We start from the raw sequence: 23,696 nt of genomic DNA, 5'->3' as shown, positions 1-23,696 counted from the left end.
AGCTCAACTTTGGCTACTATAGCTCAGGCTGAAAAACAGCTATTCCACTGGGTATTAGAAGGAAAGTTTTAGGAATGAATAATAAGAACTGTAACAAATCCCAAACCATAATTTTTCAAAAAAGAAGAGGCACAAAAGACAATCACCCACAGGTATAGACTAAGTCTAGTGAAATTAAAATCTTGGTTTGCGATGCTTATTTTATTTTTAGAACAATAAACTATCATTATCACTGATGCTAGCTTATCCTTTTGGTGTCAAAATTTGGTACCAACGGTTCATCATCACCGAGTTGTGCACCAGGTTGGCTAGAAGAGCTGAGTTTGTATTGATGGAAGATTTTCCTTTGTATGGAACAAACATACAAATTTAAGAATAATTTGAACAACTACTAAATGCTGTCAAAACATCTTAACACCCCGCAATCAAATTTCTTCATTACTGAATGACCAAGTTTCAGTTTCGGGGTTTTTTCTGCCATGCACAGGCAGGATGCTCTACATGGACCTGGGAAAACCAGTGGCACAAAAAAGCAGAAACATGGCTAAAACAGGACTCAGCTTCAGATTGGAGAGCTTCTGGGATAGTTCAGCTACTTTCTTGTATTACAAAGAGGGAAGAAGGAAATAGTTTAGTCACTGTTTTAGAAACCACAGAAGTTGGATGAATTTCCATGAGTAAAGATTAGTATAGGAAGACAGAACTTTCCATTCTTAAGCAGATTTGCTTGGATGTTTTTCAATAATTCAAGCTGGTTGAAAGTAGAAAAAATTCTAAAGGAATTTAATTAAAATTCTCTCTTTAAACACTTTGCAGGTGTACCTGCACCCTCATCTCACTGCTTCCAGCTTGTGGGTTGATACAAAAAGCCTGATCAACACTACAAAATGCACCTGTTTTACTTCTGCTTTTTCCTCTCAAAATTTTTACTTTTTTAACAGAGACGTTTTGAGTATCTAGGAGGAAGGCAGAAATTTTTAAAAATTATCACTAGTCAGAACACTATCCAACTGCATTCTAACCAACCTCTCTGAATTTCCACTTGTATATTAGGAAATCGCATTTCAAGATAACATGTCCTTGTTAAGAGTGTCTTTTAATCACAATTTGCTTCTGCTAGTGAAGTTTAGAATAGTGCAAAGCAGTAATTTTTGCTGTAGTGACATGTACTATCAGTGTTTCTCATTACAAAAATACCTCATGGTTCCTCCATGAAAAATAAGGACCTCCAAATGAGGGTTTTGTTGCTGCCTTATGTCTTCTATTCAAGTATAAAATAATCTAACAGTAGATATGAGTATAGCAACTACCTGAATTAACATCTCCTTACCTTTCTGTGGCCTGATAATAAAAGATTGCGTAGCTCCATTCACCAGTCGGCAATATCCATCTATCAAGTCAGCCATATTCTCTGCAATGGTTAAGGATGGTGCTGTCACTGTCAGAGGCTAAAGAAGGAAAAAAACAAGGCACCAACAAAGAGGTTTTATTGTAGTTGCAAACACTGAGTAGAACAGCTGTGTCATTGCATCAGAACTTTACACACACTTGCAAACAGTAAACAGAAAAATGAGGGTTAGCAAAGAACTACCAGATTCTTGCTTTACCTTTTATGTCACAAATTTAAAACCCAAGGTTCAGAAAGCACAGCTGATAAAACTCTCCACCCAAAAGTAATATTAATATGGGCTTATTAAGTGGCTTGCTAGCTAAACTTTCAGTCAACCACTGTTCATTACAACTACTATGACTCTTATGGTTATAATTATGACAATTCTGGAGCTGCTGCTTATTCTTTAAAGCTCTTATGAATGGTATCTTTTTTTTACCCTTTTGCAGCAATTTATTCTTTGCCCTAAAAAAGTAACCTTTCTAATTTCAAGAAAGATAAAAATGAAAGAGGGACAGTGGAAAAAGAGATGAGACATATACAGACAAGCTATTAATTTTAATACTGTCAACATTCATCATCCTCTGCACAGATCTGCCAACTTGCCCTCAATGCTCCTCTTACCACAGTGACTGTTTTCCAGTGCACTGGACCAAGAAAAAGATTTGATTTCACTTACAGTTCTGCTTCCATGTAATACGACAGAACAAATTTTCCATCTTTCGTATTTCCCCTTTTCATGAAAGTGAAATTACTCAGTTTCCTCTTTAGGACATAGCACCATATACACACGCAGGCTACTATTAAGTTGCACTTAAAGGCCAGTATTTTTAAATTAACTTTATTCTACAAATATCAAAGTCTACAAGCACCTGATGCAAAACCTAAAACATGCAGTGAGCTCTAAGTCTACTTTAAAAAGAAAAATATCTGGCTAGTATAATGATGACTGCTCACACTCAACCTCCCTTTTCCCTTAAAGAACAAGAAAAAATCAATCACCTGCAGAATGCCTTGAATGCAAAATGTTCAAATATAATGCACTGGCTGTAACTACAGGAGGAGTAAGGGAGTTTAACAGTAACTGAAGTCTTTGTACACCTGCACAGATAGTCAGTGTCCAGCTTAAATGTGAATGTACAAAAGTGAAGTATATATTTAGTGTATCATAATTACGCTGACATTAGAAAAATCCAGAATGAAGTTACAGACCAGAAAAAAAGTACAATATATATAATATTTTATTAAGAGTATACTAATCTACACCCATTCCCAGGAAAACCAAAGCTAGTAAGTTTATCACAACTGTCAATATCATACCTCAGGTGCACCTGCTATCTTGAGTTGCAACATCCCTTTTCTGTCCTTGTCTTCACTGTTTGAGTACTGAATAGTTTGCACTTGGTTGAAGTCTGCTAGATGAGTTGGCTGCAGATAGGCAACAGAAAAATTAGGGAAAATGTCAAAATTACAGCAAACCACTTTGCCTTTATTCCTGATGTTGCAAAAGCACATGTAGACTTTGATCTTCAAATTATACTTGCAGAAACCTGACCTAGTGGAAGGTGTCCCTGTCCAAGGCAGGGAGGTTGGAACTACATGACCTTTAAGGTCCCTTCCAACCCAACCCACTCAACAAAATCCGTTCCTTTGTTTCTTTCCACAGTTTTCTTAGGCTTTGGCTAACAACATATAGAATTAGCCACAGTATTTGCAAAATGAAATCAAGCATCAACTTTGCCTACAGAGGTCACTGTTGAGTAACTTCAGGCCCATGCTGAAGTACATTGTGGAAACAACCCCTAGAAAGTCAAGACAGAAAACTCAACAGGTTAACCACACGGAACCTGCACTCACAGTGTACTTAATATACCTCCAGACTGCTGTAAAAGGTATGTTCTTAGCTGGCTGTGTATTTCTATCTCCAAACCTTTTCACCACCTTTGAATTAATTTCAACAGACGTTGGACATGGGCTCAACTTAAGTCATGATTGTGAAGATCCAGCACATTTAGCTAGAAAAACCTGTCTGAACATAACTTCCCTGCAGCACAGAGTTGCACAGGAAATACTGCAACACAGACAATATCAAGTAATGAAAAGGCTATTAAGGGTATGAAGTGAAGCAGGCAAGGCAGCAATGACTGTACATATGCTAACCATTAACTGATTAAATGAGCTCTTAATTTACAGGTTCCCCCTAAGTACAGGGAGAATAATTTAGAATAATTTGCACATTTCATTGTTAAAAAGCCACCATTAATGCTTCGAATTCCACAAGTGAGCACTTCACTGGGTACAAAAGTCAACAAATTCAGTGCTAAGGCCGACACTGTCTCTCTACTTAACCCAACTGCATTTTCTCTGATGATCCCAAATCATGAGTTAGTATCTGAATAACAGCTGTGTATGATGGATTTCTCAGCTCTTCTCTGTTTAACTCAAAGATCAGACTTGTCATTGCCCTTTGTGTGAAGTTCAGTTCACAACAGGTCATGGCTATTAAGACAGTAACTGAGAAAACAGAAGTAGACTTACATTTGCACCCTTGTCTGTAAGGTAACTGATTCCTTCTTCTGGGCCAATTGCCAATTCCACTGAAATAATCCAGCTTGACTTCAGAATAGAAGGAGAAAGACAGTAAATTTCAATAGTAAGAGAAGACCTTGCTATGGAACACTATCCCCCAATGTTATAATTACAGTTTTTAGTAATTCATCTCTAGAAACTTTTAAACTCTTCAAACAATTTAAAATATATTAAAAGCAAGTAATTCTGTAAGTAGCAAAAGTCTTCATGTCTGGTTTCCTGGGGACCCACGCTACTTATAATAAAATGCATTTTCATGTGTTTTATCTTAGGTCTACATAAAAACTACGTATTTCCTCCTCTCTTCTCATGGACATTGATGTTTGTGTTCTAATTTCTACCTAAGTGTTTATTTTCACAAAGCTTGCAGACTTAATGCCCTTTCTCAAAATATGTTTGAAATTGGTACATTTAAAAAGGCATTAGAGCAAAATTTACAAACAAAAGAAACTGAGAAGTCTCATTCCCTCAGGAAACCAGGTTGAAAATTGCTTGACTTTCACAAACAAAGCACCAATAAAAATGTCATAACATACAAGTCTTACCCTACTAATGAATGGTGCTTTTTTAACAGTCAACTGAGAATGTTCTAAATAAAATCAGTAAATCTATTTTGTTGCTACTGAAATCCAAGGACTCATCTCTACATCAAAACAGGAACTAAGCAAGCAATCAGTTGCAGAACTAAGCAAAACCAATTACACTCATAACTACAGTACATATTCTGGTGACCGTCACATTCCTCCTCTACTTACACCAAGAGCACACTTGAAGCATTCCTTGTCAAATCTGTACACTGGAGAGAGGATCTCAAAGAATTTCAAAATACTTTCTTCTCTATTGAGGTTGGCAAACTGTCGAAATGTTTGTTGGATTAATTTTCGTAGTGTTTTGGCCTGTATATTAAAATGTTTAAAAATCAATTATTTTAAATCTAGTTAATGATGGTGTATTTTAAGTGTTTCAGTCACTTAGTACCACTAATAGTTTATCAATGAAATTCAGACAATCCTGAAGAAAAAAAAAATGCTTCAAAAATATAAGTTACAGTTCTGCCTTCTAACCTCTGCTTGGGAACAAAATTATTTCTGCTATACATCGTAGAGGGACTATCTAACTTATAATGTTTTTTACAGATTATAATGAAAGCAACATGTTAACTTTTGCAGGAAGTATTTTTTTTAGATTCCTCCTTTCTCCCAACTTCTTAACCGTGTAACCAAGACAGAAATAGAGCAACCTACAGCTTCATACAAGATTTTAAACTTAAATCACCATTCCAATATCGGGTAGTAACAACCCAGGTGTAGCTGTATCTTGGGTACTGTACACAGTATCCTAGACTATCCATAATAGAGTGGATTCTTAAAGTCCGATAATACTCAAAATAACTTCCATATAAAAAGATAACATTTAAATAGTAAATTAAAAAAAATGTAATAAGTAAAACAAACATTTAAATTAAACTATTTTAAATATATTGCATATCATTTTTTAAACTGTTTTTAGGGCAGAAATAACTACTTAGAAAGAGCAGCACAAATCATCCTCCCAGCATCTGGGACAGTGGGACAGAGTAAAACACCTAATTACATATCCTGAAAAATAAAGCACGTAGAGGATAGAAGCAGGCTTTCAAACATCTGCATATAAAAAAAAAAAAAAAAAAAAAGATAACTAAAATAAGACTGATGCAAATTGAAGTATCTGCCTGTATATAATGTATAATCCCTGCCTGATAAGGCAGTCACCCATATCATAATAAAAACAGAATCTGAGAAGCAACCTCTTTAACTTGGCCCCAAACTGAACAAGCGATCAAGAATCCTGAATAAAAGTATCTGTTTCTAAACACTAAAAATCATTTAGACAAAACTGAAATACCTTCTACTCATCTGTCCTAAAAAGAGGCATGATCTGTAAGGAGTGTAGAGCCTTGCAACTCACTGTATTTTCATCCCTGTTTACATCATATAGTGCCAAAATGTCAAAACCACACACACATTTATTGTTTTTCCCTTTGCCAAAGCTCGACCTGTGTCTGAAGTGACTGCATGGATTTAAAAAACCTTAGTAATACCCAGTCCTAATATATCTTCCAACTATCAACAACAATAGAAGGCAAAACCATGCTTGTTTTTGCAATATGACAAGGTTAAGACAGGAATTACCATCATTCCTCTACAAAAACGTATCTAAACATCCTGTTGTAACAGCATTAAGTCCCTTTATTCTTTGACGCTGCCTGTAACAGCTCCAGGTACTACACAAATATAAACTTCTTTGTGTCATTAGCACTTCCAGTCAGATTAGGCATTCGATTTTAGTAAGCCTTTAAAGAACATTCAAAACTCTAAATAGCCAGAATTTTTTAAAAGGACTGTTCGGAAAAGAGTTACCCTAGTAGCAGTGATCCCAGTGCTGCATATTCACACACAAAAACATGATCAGTTTTGCAACGACGTGTATATGGGCCAAAAAAACCCCTCAGCTCGGCACATAAACTTTATGTTATAAAGTCAACAAAGAAATCTGCCATTTTGTTGGAATTTCAAATTACTGCATCACTTTAGCAGAACCTTTTACCAACTACCAGCTAGATCATTACTCTTAACAGGCTGCAGATACTTGGGTAGGATAAAGAAAGCATCTGGCAGTCAGGAGACCTCCGTACTGCGCCCAGAACTGCCTCAGACTTTGTTAGGACTCAGACATACTAAACTGGACCTTTCTGTTATCTTCCTTTTTACAGAGAAAACCGAGGTTAAGGGAACTGAAGGCCTCAGCCTGAACTGAGCACCTGGCAAATACCAGGAGCAAGACACTATAAAAGGAAAATAATCTGCTAGCTCAGGTTGTCAAATTGAAAGTAATTCAGCCACTCAGTTGTTGAATGATACTTTATTCTGCCCACTGTTTGTTCTCCTGGCCTGTTTCAGCATCATCTTGACTTACATGCATAATGCCATGTGTTATTTGACTCTTTAAAGTCCATAAAGACTTACTTTTCACTTTAACATTGAGATCATTAATAAAGTGTGAACATACAAAACCACATCTCTTCCATAACAGGACAGCCATTTATGAGAAATATCTGCAAATGGCAACTTCAGGGAAATGCACTGAAAATTTACTCTTAAAATATTTCCTAAGAACAATTTTTTTTCCTCCACTTTTGCTCAAGGCATACTCTAGAGTGACAGTGAAGACTCTTAATTTGCAAACTAAACACAATTACACTTACATCCGTTTCCACACATTCTCCTCACCCCCCAACTGTTGGTTTAGTGTAAGTAGATTTTTTCCCCCCATGGTGTTTGCACACTTGTTATACCTACATATGGAGAGCATGGCTTAGCAGTTATGTAAGAGGAACCATTTACTAATTTACTAATTTAAATGCAGGAAGGTTTCTTATTCTCTAGTGAAATAATGAAAATGGAAGGCCCGTTGCCTCAGTAACTTTTCCTCTGTACTTGAATTAGGCTGACTTATTCTTTCTTGAACATGGAACTATTTGCAGCATATATGAGATATCGTGTATTGTCTAATGACTTTAATGTTTCATCCTCAAGACCCTACACACCTCCTGGAACAGCAGGTGTGCTTTCTTGTGCAATGTTATGTCTTACAGACGCTCTGTGATCTGCTAATATATAGATGCATTTAAACTCCTTTTCCTTTTTTCTTTATTTAATGAGCTCTCCAAATAAAGCTGAACTTCCTCTTTTTATACCGCTGTATATCACCTCTTACTTTGTACTGTTAAATATTTTGATTTTCATTTTTCCAGCCTTTTGGTCATCCTATGTATAGAATGATATCCTCTATATAACTGGAATCTCTTAAACTTTTAACATCAACAAATTTGACTAACACTGCACTACACTCTGAGCTTTACCTTACTAATAGAGAGAAATAATTTTCTATTTCATGGCCATCAGCAGCCCTCCTTTGCTGGCCAGTTCAAAATCACTAGTCTTCATAAAGAGTGAGAGTTATTTAATCATTTGAACCAATCCTAGTTAATTTTCATTAAAAAGCAGACCAGTTTTTCCTTCCCTTCTTTTTCCCTCTTCCTATGTCCAACATTTTTTTCATATCTTCACAAGGGTCTACTCAGCTTCACCTGGTAACTCTTGCTATTTCTTTCTGCTATCCATTTCATGATTTCTAAACAGCAGTTTTCTTTGTTGGTCAGTTTTCTGGCTCCTTAATATTTTTAAGGACAGCTATTCATTCTTTTATGTCTGGAGCTTTTCACCACAATTTCCCTCTGTAGCAGAGAATACAGTTTGAGATAACTGCTTAAATCAAAATTCAGAGGGATTACTTAAATCCACTTGACTTCATTAGCTTCTCATTTTCAAAGGTCTTGTGAAACAAAACCCCTTCACGACAGAACTTTTCTGTTTATCCATTTCAATCATAACATAGAAACTTTCTAAATCTGAAACAGAATTCTATTATTTCTATGAAACCATCACTATTTACCAAAACCAGCTCTAAAATATCAATATATGATTTATACTTTCATGTATGAATAGTAAGAGATATTTTACCACGACATTCATATCAAGATGGCTATAATGTAAAAATACCTGGTGAGCATTTTTAACCCCCATTTTCAGAAAATGTCGAGAAAAATTTGCATTTTTACTCTGGGAACATATGGACTGCAATGGAAGGGAGATTCAAGCAGTATTTATAGTTTTAACTAGGATCAACGTAAGTGAAAATTACTGGAAAACTTCCTTGAATGAGTCGGATACAGTCCTGAGCAAGGAAGGCAGAATATGGTTTACTGAGTTGCCACTGAAAACATGCTGTTTTCTTATATGTCCCTTTCCTCTTTCTCCAAACATGTCACTTCTCTTTTAGGTGGAACAAATAATAATTAAAAAAAAAAGTTATTTGATGCCAGAGGGTCTGAAGACTCGTTTTGAACTTTTGCCCACAAGGTTTGAGAGTTGGAAGTGTCCCTCTCTCACAGTAGCTCCTCAAGGCCATCATAGTTCTGCTAGTGGAACTGCATGGCAATTCCCTTATGACCATACAGTGAAAATTATAAAGTAATTTTCAGATTTCTGACACTTATTTTTTTAAGTAATATACAATTGACTGGAACTATATTTACCTTCACCGAATCTAGTAAACTCTTCGGAAAAAAACGTCTTAATCCAACATCTTTCCTGAAACAAAACCAAACACAGTGTTAATATAGAAAACATTGTGCAATATTATATTGTTCTTTTTCAGGGTGGTGTTTTGAGTTTTTTGTTTTGTTTAGTTTTTTAACTAGCGCATGCAACATAGTAAATGATTTTCATAGTAAGGTCCTTGACAACCTCAGAGTAACAAAACCAGTTTGTTAACACAAACAACAGGTACTTGGTGTAGAAAGCGTATTATTAGAAATGCTGGCTTGAGCACAGATAAGTTTTCAAAATAAAACTTTTCTTTGTACATGTTTTAATAATTTAAAGAATATCGAAAAAATGTTCTTACGGCATGTAGTCAGTTGAGAAGGGAACAACATGAAAATGGCAAATTCTAATAAACATCTATTAGAATTGAGTAGCAGATACAACATAAAGGAAAGGACTTCTCATGATATCACCTCAGTAAGCATGTTAACTGATGTTCCACTACTATTTTACTCTTTGTAGCACTATAACTGAAGTTTTTTAAATTTCTACTGTCACTTCTCCTCATATTGAACATCTAATGTCGAAATTCCCAGCTTTTTAATGCAAGTAATCTCACTTCTTGCATCTGTATATCAGGATCCTAATTCTGTCCATGAGCTCAGATTTTGCAAACTGAATTACACCAAGATCACTTTCACACTTATAAATAGGGTTGCAGTCCCGGTTTGAAACCCAGAGCCGTAAGAATTAAGTATTTTTGTGGCCCAGATGTGCTGTACCCACCGTATGTCTGACGTATATGTATCACTATAACTAAACATTAGCTTCAAGAAAGATGCCAGAGAAGCTGCCGGATACATTAGCACGGACGATGATCATTGTACAACCAGGTATAACAAACTGTTGCATGACTGTGAACTAGTTTTATAGTATTAGCAGAAAAACTGCATAAGAAGAAAAAATTAGAAGAAAAACATAAATAGGGACTTATACACTTGCTTCTCAAAGGTGTTACTGACTTTCTTCCTTTAAATTTAAGATACTGCAATCTCTTTTAAACAAACACCTTTATCTGCTTCTGAAGCTTTCCATGACTGTATGCTTTGAGCATAAAGAGAAATACATCTGGAATTCTTACATTTGGCACTGAAAAGAAAAGCTGTTAGCGAGCCTCAGATATACAGTATGTATTTAATGCTACCTAACGGCACAAGAAGAAAGCCAACATTAAAGTCAATAAAAAAAGCTTACTCAAAATAATAAAACGGGGTATTTTTAAAGCTCTCTAAAGACAAGTTAGTACAGACTTTCACAAAACATACTAAAAACATCCTCAGTTAAGAAGAGCAGAACGTTTACATGCAGCAGTGAACGCTGGCATCTGTGCAATGACAGTAAGCTGAAAGATTATAAAACTTTCATAAATGTTAATTCCTTTGATGCATTTCTTCTCAAATGCAAATTATATGCGGTTTATCATCCCACCCAGTTAAATAAATCTAACACACTATTACCATCTAAATAACATGCAAAGACATTTTGACAAGGAATATATTAGTTTAACATTAAGCGTTTGAGAGAGAAATGGCGTTTTCAAAAATGAAGCACCCTACATCGCTCCCGTATTAGTCATCTTAACAGTACTACAGCACATTGCTATACAATCTGATTTGTTATTAAGAAGAGCTGTAGAGTAACCTTTTGTACAGATCTGTATGTAACAAATTCAGGAGACATTCTTATGCAGAGTACAACTAAACACAGCTCTCAATAAAATTTGTTAATAAAGCATATCCCGTGCTTAACTGAGGTGGCAAATTTATTTACTGGAGGAGAGTTTAACATAAAAAGCATACAGGTTTAATGCCATAGACAACAACAAACTATGGGTACCTATAAATAAGAGAATAAGCATTAGAAATTGGAACATACAAACAGTTTTAAACACACAACCCTACAGACTCCTTCCCTCCTCAGCTGCACTGTGTGGGAGTAAAATGGCCAACTCGGGATACACACCGACTCAGTCCTCCAGATTCAGAACTCAGACATCTGTTTTCTGATTGCCAGTAAGAGATAATTAGCAGCATGATCCTGGTTCATACAGTTCTACTACTGCTTTGTATTTAACCTCATGTACTCCATCCTACATGTGGGCTTAAATGTAAATTTATCTTTTTTATGTATAAACTTCAATAGGATTAATAAAATACCAACTACAGATAGATGATACCACTTGTCATAGAATGATAAGCAGCTTTAGGCAACATATATCTTTATTTTTCATCTCAATTGAAGTTACAACAAAAAAGTAATGTTAGATTAACATAATAGACTTTTAACATGCCTTTTACAAAATCGTGGCTGCAGCTGTTCCTTCATATAGCTCCCATTTTTGTACTTGTAATTATCCCTGTTCTATGCTAACAGGCTTCACATTTATTATGAAAAAATTCTTCTTTCATTACATGAAGGCCCAACTATTAAAGGCTACTTAACAGTTTGATTCTATCTACCATTTCCAATCCAGATTTCATCTTGTATGAAAATCTGATCAAAGATGAATATACATCAAATAGACATCTGACAAAGACAAGCAAGAAGCAATCACACCAAATGCAAAAAAGTGCCATTTAAAAATTCCACTCAGCTGGTTAAGTACCTCATGATGTACTAAAACTAGCAAAAAAAAACCAACCCAACCCCAAACTAAACCAAACAAAAAGCTTCACTTGTGAAATAAACATTACTTGTGCAGATAACCTTTGTAGGCTATTAAGGTGGGTAAGATCAAATAAGTACATTTTGGGAATCACTGGCACTTTTTGTAGACTCTTACTAGCTTATAATTAAATATAGTCACTTTAAGGTGCTTTTAGCCTTCATCTCCCAGCTAAGTCCATACAAAACACTGTTTTCTTCTAAAAAAAAAAATCTTGAAAAAAAATCTTGAAATGCACAATTCTACATTTCCAATTTTGCATGCCATTAAGTTGTTTGATTTTGCGTATCAAGGTTTTGCTTCACTTTGTCTTTCACAGCAGCATTTAAGTTATTTCCTACCAAAACAGCTACTGCTTGCAAGACATATGCACTGAAATAAATAAGCCACTGTTAAAGCAGCCCCATATGAAGTCCTTCAGGAACTCTCACCTGTTACAAGTATTAATACTTCCTGTCATGTGTTATGACCCTCGTTTCCTTTGTCCCATTGTTTCCAAAGTTTTTAATCTAATTACTAATGTCTGTAGCTTATGAGTTGCCAAATAACTGACTTTAAAATACTTTTCTTAAGTTCTTACTGGAACATACGTAAACTGCAACCACTGTAACTCAGAGTATTTTCAAATGCTTTTTATATCACCTCCTAGCCTTGTCTATCTGCTCATCCCATTCATTTCTATTAGTCACTTCTCATTTTGTTATGTGTTTCCTCAACCAGGATATTACTACTACTGGCTACTGACAGAAAACTGAAGTCCTTATAAAAAAACCCCATAATTCAAACAAAACCAAAGCTTTAAAAATTCTGCATAGATAGAGGAGCACTATATGAATAGCAGGCACTATATAAATCAGCAGGCAATTAATTAAAGTTATATTTACCTATTAATATCAGTTTCCTCAAAAATCCTTGTGAATTCATTGTGTTGAAAGATCTTATCTTCCACCTCTAAATTCTCTAATTTCACACCTCTAAAACTTAGCACACATTTTATTTAAAACTAAAATAAAAAATAGAGACTTCACTGATACACCAACCTTTTATCCCAATTTTATGTTAAACTGTAGAGCATCTTTTCACAAAGATAATTAGTACTGGAGAGTAGATCATTGGTGTATGTATGTACAAAATTTATTCCACTAAATTAATACAATCAGTTTTCAAACCCTGAAGTTTCTAAAGGACTTTGAACTGTTTAGACTGAAGCTATCTACTGTACAACATGATTAAGTAACCAAAATACTTTCAGTATAAGGACACTCCTTGGTCTTCCTAAAATTTGCAATACGTTAATAAACTTGCTAATTGCAAGGTCACAATTCAGGGAATCACACACTGAGCAAACAAGAAAAAACAATACCACAAACATTTTCAAGTAGCTCAAACTTTACCACAGATGAGTCACAACTGAAGAATGCAACTACGCAGAGAAAAACATTTAGAAACAAAATCACCTTAGAACTAGACTTGAATAACCCATAAACATTAGCAAAATTTCAAAAAATCATAATAAGCCTCCTGAACAAGTTTAAACAACTCCAACTCTGTTTCCCTGGATATGAGTTAAAGGTGCTCAACATATTTCTATACCCTGGTAGATTTCATCATCCTTTTCTTATATTAAAGCACCCAAATATCTCAACAAACTTTATGGATTAAAATACTTACAACAGAAATGTTCTGTTATTGATCTGAAGGTTCCTGATTAAGAAACAGTTCAAACCTCAAGCTAGAACGCAATACTTACTCTAACACTTCATAGTTGGACTTCTTTTCTAATGCATTGCCTCTCATCTCTCCGTAGGATCTCCTGAAGTCAGGAAAAAAATGTGAAAGCGACAATTATTGGATGATCCAGCCTAAAACTACAACATCAATGTAGTCAAATCTTTCAGACACCATTAGAACACATTGGCAGAGTGAATTAAAATACAAATCTTAGTACATTACTCTCCTACCTCAACAGATCAGATTTTTATTTTGCAAAATAATTTCACGTGTGGAACGTTGCATAGGACTACAGCAGTACTGCAGTTTCAGAACCACTTTAAACCGTCTTAACTACCCTGCTACCAAAAGAAGTGATCTAAACTGCCCTTCAGCAGGTCCTTTCTATCTCCCACAGTATCTCCTGCCCTTATAACAGCGCTTGTGTCTGTGCATGGAAACAGGGAGAACCAGAGGAGGCAGGGAGTGATGAAAAGTAACAGTTTCAATCCAGACATGTTCACATAGAAACACAAATAAATAAAGAGTAGCTGTTGTGGGGAGACAGCTGGGATCATTGTTTTCACTAAGAAAGTGGACCAGTAATGCTTGTGGTAAGATGGTCTTAGTAGCCACCTACTAGAACTATCTCATGAAACTGCCCTGAAGAGCCACAGCATGAGAACCATGGAAAGCAGGACTTGGCTGACAAAATAATCATGAATTATTATATATTACATGTTTTGAAATAAGGCACCAATCATTTTGTAAGCGCGTACAGAGTGTGCAATTACACAAAGAATTTTTGTTTTCTCTGGGGCTACCAGCAAAACTTAGAGCAAAGATACCAGATTCCCCTACGATACCTACAAATTTCATGAGCCTTAATTTTATTTAATTTTGGAAAATACTGTTCAAAGGATACTTTTATTCTCTGTTAACAAGTTTACATTTGCAACTAATTTCTTATCATTTTACTTCTTCCCTAAGATCCCTGTGTGAGACAACAGCATAACTAAAGCAAATGTTTCAGGCTGGAAATTCTCCATAAATTAGCAAAAATCAAAACATGCATTTCAAAAGCTGTGCTGGGAACTCTCTCAAGGATCTCTTAATCTGATAAATTTATCTTTATTTTCCAGCTGTCTGTACAGTTGACAAGAACACCAAAAACACCCGAAGAATCCTTAAGGCTTAATCATTTGAAAATTGTACATTAAAAATTAAGCAAACACAGAGAGAAAAGGTAGCAGCATTTATCTTTGATTACATTCTTTAGGATTTGTATATGCACAGTGACAAGAGTATTTGATAAGTAACACCACAGATGCATTTTTTTGAAGTATACTTTACTGTATTCTACGGGCCTTTGAATTATTCAGATGAAGAATTAATCCATAAGGCAGTATCAAGATGTACTTAATTAAAATATTAAAATTAATGTTAATTTTAAAATAATTTGAAATTGTTTACAATACAGTCTATTCCATTTTTCTTCAAATTAATTTGTAGCAAAAAAGTCTTAGGATGTTTTATTCAACCATACTGGTCAGAAATCGATGAAATATAAGCAGTTTCAAAATTAATGTATATATGCTGTCAGAAAAATGATGAATAATAAATGAAATTATCAGCTTACCGGATTTCAAGGCAACCTAGTTTCAAAGCAATTTCCTGGTCCACTTGATCTGCTATTTCTAACATATAGTCATTTTTCACCTACAGCAAAAGAAGCAGGTATGCATCACAGAAAGATCAGTTCAGCTCCAATACAGACTAAAATGCTGCCCAATCAACTTTAGAATAAATACGTCTTAAGTTTAATTATTTGGAATGCCTATTTGCAGTGCATGAAGAGAAAAAAGAAATTACGTTCATATTCTCCACAAATGAGTTGCATTTTTGTAAGAAACCCTTTTGAAAGCAATGAATTGATTTAAAAATTCCTTATTTACACCAATACTACCTGTGTTTTATTAAATATAATAAAAATCTTCACAGGAGCCTGAGCAGATGGTTGCACCTGCATTCAAGATATGTGAACACACACTGTATGCTTGAACCATCCTGGTCAACAGTTTTTAATTTTGTATGTGCATCTCATCAGGCATATAAACCAGACAAATGTATGTGTATTGCTGTGAAAATAAAAATAGTGGTAAGTAAAGTGTAGTATGTGAAAATCATCTTACATCCTAACTTAATGTTTGAACTAGCAACAAGAAGAAACAAGAGTGAAACTAGATGGCTACCATCTACAGTAGGACACAAAATAGACCAAGGAGTGTGCTCCGACCTGGAGGAGGTCAAATGGTAATCCCTCCTGAAAAGGATGGTTAGGCCAAACCAGCACATCGGGACCCCGGTCGCGCTGGGGCACAGTCTACAAGAGCAGTAATGCGGCATGTGCAAAAGCCGGACCACAGAGCACACTGAGTACTCAACAAGGCGGACTGCGGTGGGCCAAAGCTTCATCACGTGTCCAGGACTTGCTTTATTTATTAACAATGATGTAGGCACAAAGTTTATTTTGTAAGTAATACTTTCACCACATTGGAGTAAGCACTTTATACAGTTACTAACAACAACAACAAAAAAGACAGTAAGAGAGAACAAAACTACTGCTGAAGAACTTAACTCTGCAAGTCCTCTCTTCCGTGCAACAGGCATTTTTTACCAGTAGCATATCTCTACAGAAGTACAACTTGTCTTTAATGGCTCATGTTATCCTCTATCTCATGAAATCATAAACTTGCTATTGAGATCCTAAAGCCTAAGAAAGCCCAAAGTTGCAGAAAGTCCTGAAATATCACAAAAATCCACAACTGACTTGCAGATCAAAAAGATTATATACTATGAAAGCAATACACTTCACAAAATGGTTTTTTGAGCGATGACAAGCTGCAAGAAAAACTATTTCATACTGCTACCACTATGAAATCCATAATTTAAAAGATAAGGAATTACAGCAGCAGATTCAACAGCTGGAGGTTCTCTCCAGTCAGCATCCTCCCAGTAACACACGAGCATGCATCACAGCATTCTCTCACCACCAGTGTGACAGCTGGATCCAGCCCTAGACTACAAAGCAACAAATACGTAAGACCTTCGTAGTTATGAAGTGCCAGAAAAATTTTGTTATTGAAGGATGTGAAAGAGTGAAAATATAAATTACTACAATAGCTGCAACACCAGGAGAAAGCTTCTTGCATTTTAACTCAAACAGGTGCTGAACATGACAAAACAATAAGCTTTTACATCTTCTCAATTCAACTCCTACAAATACTAATGAGAGACACGGAAGAAATAATTGTCCTTCAGCATCATGTAGTTTGCTATTTGCATACACATATAGAAATACTCATTCTGTATTCCCATGGTAGTAATACACAAAGTCTGTAGAATTAATAACTGTCTTTTTCTTCATTATGCTTACCATTTAAAAAAAACCCCACAACACCTTGTTATGTGAAACAGCTTTCTAATGGAGTTTTTTTGGTAACATTTACAAAGATTTACATGATTAAAGGTTAAAAAAAAAAGTCCCACCCTCAACAGCACAGACTCTATATATCTGGTAATTACAATGGCTGTAAGTGATATAAACTGAGAGAGAGATGAATCTTCCAGGAAGTCAAGTTGTTCTGATTCTGTATTTTCATTCAAAACCATGAAGGTCCCACAGTGGAGAGTCATATATGCATTAGCCAAATAAAGAGTCACTGATGTAATGGATGAAACATCTTCTAATTTATGAAATCAGATACAAACAACCCTGTATAAATTAGAGAGAACTGTCAGTTATACGACCACACATACCATGTATCTACAATACATATGTGTGGGGTTTGTGTGAGGGGCAGGGTTTTTGGGTCAAACCATGACAAAGTATCGTGGATATGGATCAATGAGCCGAGGCCCATTGTATCGGACTGAACAAGGCGAACTGCCAGGTCCTGCTCTTGGGTCACAGCAACCCCACACAACGCTGCAGGCTTGGGGAAGGGGAGCTGGAAAGCTGCCTGGAAGAAAAGGACCTGGGTGTACTGGTCAACAGCTGCCTCAGTATGAGCCAGCGGTGTGCCCAGGTGGCCAAGAAGGCCAACAGCATCCTGGCTTGTGTCAGCAATAGTGTGGCCAGCAGGATTAGGGAACTGATTGTCCCCCTGTACTCGGCACTGGTGAGGCTGCACCTCAAATACTTGTTTGGTTTTGGGCCCCTCACTACAAGAAAGACATTGAGGTGCTGGAGCGAGTCCAGAGAAGAGCAGTGAAGCTGGTGAAGGGTCTGGAGGGCAACTCTTACGAGGAATGGCTGAGGGAATTGGGATTGTTTAGCCTGAAGAAAAGGAGGCTGAGGGGAAACCTTGTGCTCTCTACAACTACCTGAAAGGAGGTTATAGCGAGGAGGGGGTCAGTCTCTTCTCTCAAGTAACAAGGGGAAATGGCCTCAAGTTGCATCATGAGAGGTTTATATTGGATATTAGGAAAACATTCTTTGCTGAAAGGGCTGTCAAGCACTGGAACAGGTTGCCCAGAGAAGTGGGTGAGTCACCATCTCTCCAGGTACTTAAAAGACATGTAGATCTGGGTGATTAGGGATAAGGTTTAGTGGTGGACTTGTCAGTGTTAGGTTAAGAGTTGGACTTGATGTTCTTAAAGGTCTTTTCCAACCTAAGTGAAATGATCATGTTATCTATTTATTTATAAGATACAGCAGATTCCATTCCATTAATCTGAAAGACTCTGCAAAGAAAGCACTACATAAATATTTTCTCCAGGAGAAGTTTAAGGTCCTATTCTTCAGCATCAGGTGTAAAACACTGCCTAATGTTATAAAGTGACGGAAGAGTTCTCCCATCTGAATCATCCAGAACTACACAGGGAAGGAACCTCTCAAGGTCATCTGGTCAAATGGCCCTGCTCAAGCAGGACCACCTAGAGTCAGCTGCCCAGGATCATGTCTTTTGAGTATCTCTAACCTTGGAGGCTCCACAACCTCTCAGGGCAACCTATGCCAGTGTTCAGTCACTCCTACAGTAAAAAAAAAATGTTTCCTGATGTCCAGAAGAAACCTCCTGTGGTTTCAGTTTGTGCTCATTGCCTCTTGTCCTGTCACTGGGCACCAGTGCAAAGAGCTTGGCTCCTTCCTTGTCGTGGGTTTGAGTGTCAGTTTTTGGTAGCAGGGAAGGGACTACAGAGGTGGTGCCCTGTGAGAAGCTTTTTGAAGCTCTCCCAGCTCCAAGCTGGACCCGCCTTTGCACCAAGGCTGAGCCAATTAGCTGCACCTCTGTGATAACATATTTAAGAAGGGGAACCTGGGAGAAGGAGTTAGGAGTTGTGAGGAGGAATTGAAAGAACATCTGTGTCAACACCGAGGTCGGTGCAAGAAAGAAGAAGGTGGGGGAGGTGTGCTGGTGCACCCTCCCCTGCAGCCCATGGTGGGGCCCCCTGCCACCCGTGGAGGTCTATGGTGGAGCAGATGCCAACCTGCGGAGGAGCCCACACCAGAGCATGTGACTGTGCCCGAAGAAGGCCAGCACCCTGTGGGAAGAAGCCCCTGCTGTTCCAGTTCAGTGCTGGGAGGACTACAATACGTGGGGGTGTCCCACGCCGGAACAGCTCAGGAAGGGCTGAGACCCGTGGGAGAGACTCATGTCAGAGAAGGTTTGTGGAGGACTGCCTCCTGTGAGAAGGGGACCATGCTGGAGCAGGGGGAGAATGTCAGAAGTTGCCCCCACCCAGAGGTGGAATAAGAGACAGGACTGACTGCATTCCCCATTCCCTCCCCCCTGCACTGCTTGGGGGGAGGAAGTAAAGAAATCAGGAGCAGAGCTGACCCCCAGAAGAAGGGAGGGGTGGAGGATAAGGTGTTTTGAAGATGTGGCAATGTTTCTCACTGTCCCACCTTGTCTGTTAAGTGTTGTCTTTGTTAGTGTTTGAATTAAAGTGATGGGGTTTTCTTCTTCCCCTAAAGAGTCTGTCTTTTGCTCAAGATCATAATGCATGAGTCACCTCTCCCTGTCCTTAGCTCAATTCCCAAGCCTTTTGCTCAAATTCTCCTTCCCAGCGCTGGGGGTGGGGGGAAGAGGGCGTGAGCAGCTGTGTGGTGCTCAGTTGCCCTCTGAGCTCAAACCAACAACAGTGCTCTTTGCCCTCTCCCATCAGGTATTTACATACATTGATGAGATCCCCCATGAGCCTCCTCTTCTCCTGGCTGAACAGTTCCAGCCCTCTGAGCCTTTCCTCAAAGGAGAGATGCTCCAGACCCTTTACCATTTTCATGGCCATTCACTGGAATCTGCAGAAGCTTGATCTCTCTTGTACTCAAAGTCATTATGACTCCTGGAGGCATTTTCAAGAAACTTGGCAAACCCGAAGCTTGGGCATTTCTGACTTGTCTGAACTGCTCAGTGTCATTAAGTGCCAAAATGGGAAGAAGTTTCCCTGGAAAGGACACTTCTGAAATCAAAACAAAAAATGCAAATATTCTGAGTAGTATCTTATCTCAACTAGCGTCCATTTACAGTTCCTCTTCATCCTACTGCAGAACTGCACCTGTTAGTAATGGTACAGTATTCCTCTGAGAGAAAATATTCTATAACCAATGTTTTAACCTTAAATCAGAACTACCATCTAGATGCCTTCATAAACAGCACAATGTAATAACTTAAACAGAAAATTAAATCTGAAATTCTTTTCATCAGTAAGGATATGAAACCTATCCTTCATTAAAACTGTCAGACCCAAGCTCAGAGGACTTAAATAAGGAACACAGTTTTCAGGCTCCCATGTTATTACCTTAAACGACCTCTCCTATACGTACAGAATATGTACAAACAATAGAACAGTCCTCCTTGTCCACAGGTTTACATGAATTTTAATTGTACTTTAAATACAAGCTTTCACGTCATTCTATCCTTTTTCTGAGAACTCACCTTCATGTATAGACCAAGTTATTTCACCTAAAATATTAATATACCTGCTCACAAAATCCACTGGCTAGCCTGCCTTACAACCATCTAAATCAAATATCCATTGGCTGGTTCACTTATATTTAATTAAACTTAAAAAAAAAACCCAACACCCACACATTCAGTTTTCTGAACCATTTCAACAATTTTGCATCACCAGAAAATGTCAGAGCTGTTATCCACTTATTCCTTGAGGTATTCAGTTCAGATACTGGAAAGAACTGGCTGTAGCAAAGTATTTTTTCAATCCTGACATGTAACACTTCCCCTTGCAGAAACTATTCTAATTTGAGGCTACCAGAATATCATGAGCAAATATGTATTAATTTATCTTCATAGTTCAGTGCCTTGTAGATTCCAGTTCTAAAGTACTTAATTTGTTAAACTAAACAGCTTAAGAACATCTTCAGTTTCATGCAAAGATATTTTTAAATGCTGCTAGCCTCAAGTAACTACTATTTCATAAACAAATAAGCAACATTACCCAAACATTTAAAGTTGGGGTTTCTTTCCTCTTGCCCTCTGGCCCTCTGGCTTGTGAGATTTCAAAATTCCAGTCATGTCTTCCCAGTTTGACTCTGCAACTTCAGGCACCAGAACTTGACAAAGAAAATTTTGAAAACCCTTCTCATTCCAACAGTTTGGAAGAAAAAAATAAGCATTGTGAAAACTCTCTGCTTATTTGCAAGACAAATTGAGACATTTTCACCATAATGCTGCAAGCAGATAGTTGCCTACTTGAGTACATTATTTTGTTAGTATGACAAGCAGATAAAAAGGTGCATTTTTTTGTACCTCCCAGTCCAGAAGAGATGGACAAACACAAATATTTCATGAAGGTGCAGTAAATGACATATATTCCACCTCACATTTCAGACAATGGATACTCTCCCTTGCTGATCTACTGTGCGGGGGTGGGGTGTGGGGGTGTGGGTAGGGGGGTTGGTGTATGTTATTTCTGAAGTTCCTTGGTACAGCAATGTGGAGTTTCAAGTCTTCCAAATTCACTATTCAACCAAGAGAGTGGGATAAAAAATTACTTTATTGACCTAAGAAATGAGAGGAAAGAAAAAATACGCTCCTTCAGTGTCCACAAGTGACTAAGAACAGTGTTAACAAAATTACTCATGACATCCTCCCATCAAAATAATAGTTGCACTTGGTTATCATAAAGCACTGCATATACATTATGTACACTTATTTATTTTCATGTTTAAACTTTAGAAGGTATACCAAGAGATTATAAGCTTCAGGAAGCCTATGGATATAATCTTCTGGTCTAATTAGATTGAGCAGTGTCCTATAATGGATAGCAAAGATAATAAATTGATAGAAGGTATTAATTTTATCTTGCTTTTTCCAGAAACCTGTCTGCACACATTCTTCTTTAAATTTCAGTCAGTCTAAGGGAAAGAAGAAGAAAAAAAAAAAGGCAGATTTGATTTCTACTCCCAGAATGCTAATGAAAATGGCTCTTATCACCTTTAATTTTTCTTGACTATTCTTGTTGAGATGGCATGAGATCAATGCATGAACGAATGCTTGTGCAATGATTAGATAAGAATTTTGCAAGAGGTTCATCACAAACTGCATAACCTCCTAAGGAAAAAGCCTGAACAAATATTAAATGGGAGAGACACAAGAGATAATTTAATGGTAATTAAGCACACTGCCACAAGGCAACTGAATAGTTTTCCTAGAAGTCTTTTGTGTTTGTTCAATTATTATTTTTATTATTGTTGTTGTTAATATAGTTAAATGAGAGAAATTAGTATATTTTTTCTTTGTTCAAGAGAAAAAAGGCCCTATTTTTAAAAGCATACAGCCTATATACATACTGAGACACAAAAATGAATCTGACAAATGTAAAGAATTCTACCATTTTTTTCTGTCAACATGCCTCTGAATTCATAGTGAATTGGGAGGACGAATCCTGATCTGTGGGTTTTAGACATCGTGTTATCTTTGAGCTCGTGGTACACCTGCAGAACTGCCATCCTTGGTGGTATGTGCAGACCTTCGCTTACAGCTTGAAAGTTCAGTTAACTGTATGCAATGCCTGGAGGAAGGCTGAAGAGTACGTCATCTACACAGATATACTCTTCAAGCAGAACAAGTACAATTGGTGGTGTTCTGCCCCCCATTTTAATTGTTCTGATGAGATCTCTCCAAAGGCTAAACCAGAAAAAACTGTAGGATGATATTTAATGCACCTTAATTTTATCTAGTTTGTAAGAGAACACTAATTTATATAAACTTGTCACACAAACCTGGTTTTGAAAAAGCCACCCCAAAAAAACAACCAGCCAAACAATAAACAGCAAAGCAGCAACCTTTCTGAATTCCACCAACCCAGCAAAGCCTCTGAAGTACTCCTGCTAAATCCATGTGGTGCTACTTCAGTTATAGCACATACTAGAGATCAAGTGCTCTGGTAATAAGACTATGTGAAGCCTTTAGTCATCTCAAATCTTTCACAGTCACAATGTTTTAACAATAAAAATGCATAAAGATTAACAAGGCAAACACTTAGATTTACGCTAGGATTATGAATTCAAGTGTGACACTGCTAAAAGTCTATATACTTTTGGTTTGGTAACAATCAAACTCCCAAAGTATTATGTCTTAAGTGACTCACTTTGATTTACGTTGCCTGTAACACAATTGTTTTCACTTACCCATTCTGCATTCTAGCAGAATGTGCTTATCTGAACTTACAGAGAAAAATATATTGGAAAACAGTTTAAAGGCAGATAGAGACAAAAATAATTTCTTGCTGCAAACTGTGGTGTTGATTTTAAGCATCTTCTCACTCAGATTTTTTTTGGTAAATCTTATAACAAGTTTAAATCAGATTTACAGTCAAGCAGGTATGCACTTCAGGGGGAAAGGATTAGCCTATTTAAGTTCCATTAAACATGGCATAATGGAAAAGGAAAACTACTTCAGGCTTCTAGTACTACTACAATGTCGGTGTTGGAAAAAGTAACTGTACTTGCATCCTCTTGTTCACAGGCTGGTGAATAAGAATTACAGTGTGACCTACGCTTCACATTCGTAGCTAACTTCTTGGTCACAACAGCGACAAACGGTCCACTACAAGGAAAGGATGCAATATGTGGAAAACATGAATGCCAAGCATAAATCCATCTCTCAGAGGT

General features: G+C 37.0%; 1 protein-coding gene across 22 annotated transcripts in view; it reads right to left on the bottom strand.

Moving 5' to 3' along the window:
* PTK2 (protein tyrosine kinase 2) overlaps nt 1-23,696 on the bottom strand; it is a 222,910-nt gene that overhangs the window by 74,873 nt on the left and 124,341 nt on the right. For all 22 annotated transcript variants that reach the window (XM_042786022.1, XM_042786023.1, XM_042786004.1 and 19 more), the window contains 7 exons: nt 15,201-15,280; nt 13,602-13,664; nt 9,117-9,171; nt 4,735-4,875; nt 3,929-4,006; nt 2,711-2,818; nt 1,331-1,448 (listed from right to left, as the gene is read on the bottom strand). In XM_042786022.1, coding sequence (XP_042641956.1) covers nt 1,331-1,448; nt 2,711-2,818; nt 3,929-4,006; nt 4,735-4,875; nt 9,117-9,171; nt 13,602-13,664; nt 15,201-15,280 — 643 coding nt within the window. The remainder of the gene's footprint in view (nt 1-1,330; nt 1,449-2,710; nt 2,819-3,928; nt 4,007-4,734; nt 4,876-9,116; nt 9,172-13,601; nt 13,665-15,200; nt 15,281-23,696) is intronic.

This window comes from Tyto alba, unplaced genomic scaffold, assembly GCF_018691265.1.
Source record: "Tyto alba isolate M040663 unplaced genomic scaffold, T.alba_DEE_v4.0 Super-Scaffold_9, whole genome shotgun sequence".
Taxonomy (NCBI): Eukaryota; Metazoa; Chordata; class Aves; order Strigiformes; family Tytonidae; genus Tyto; species Tyto alba.
Note: the sequence above shows the minus strand (reverse complement) of the source record. Positions and strands in the feature narration are given on the sequence as shown.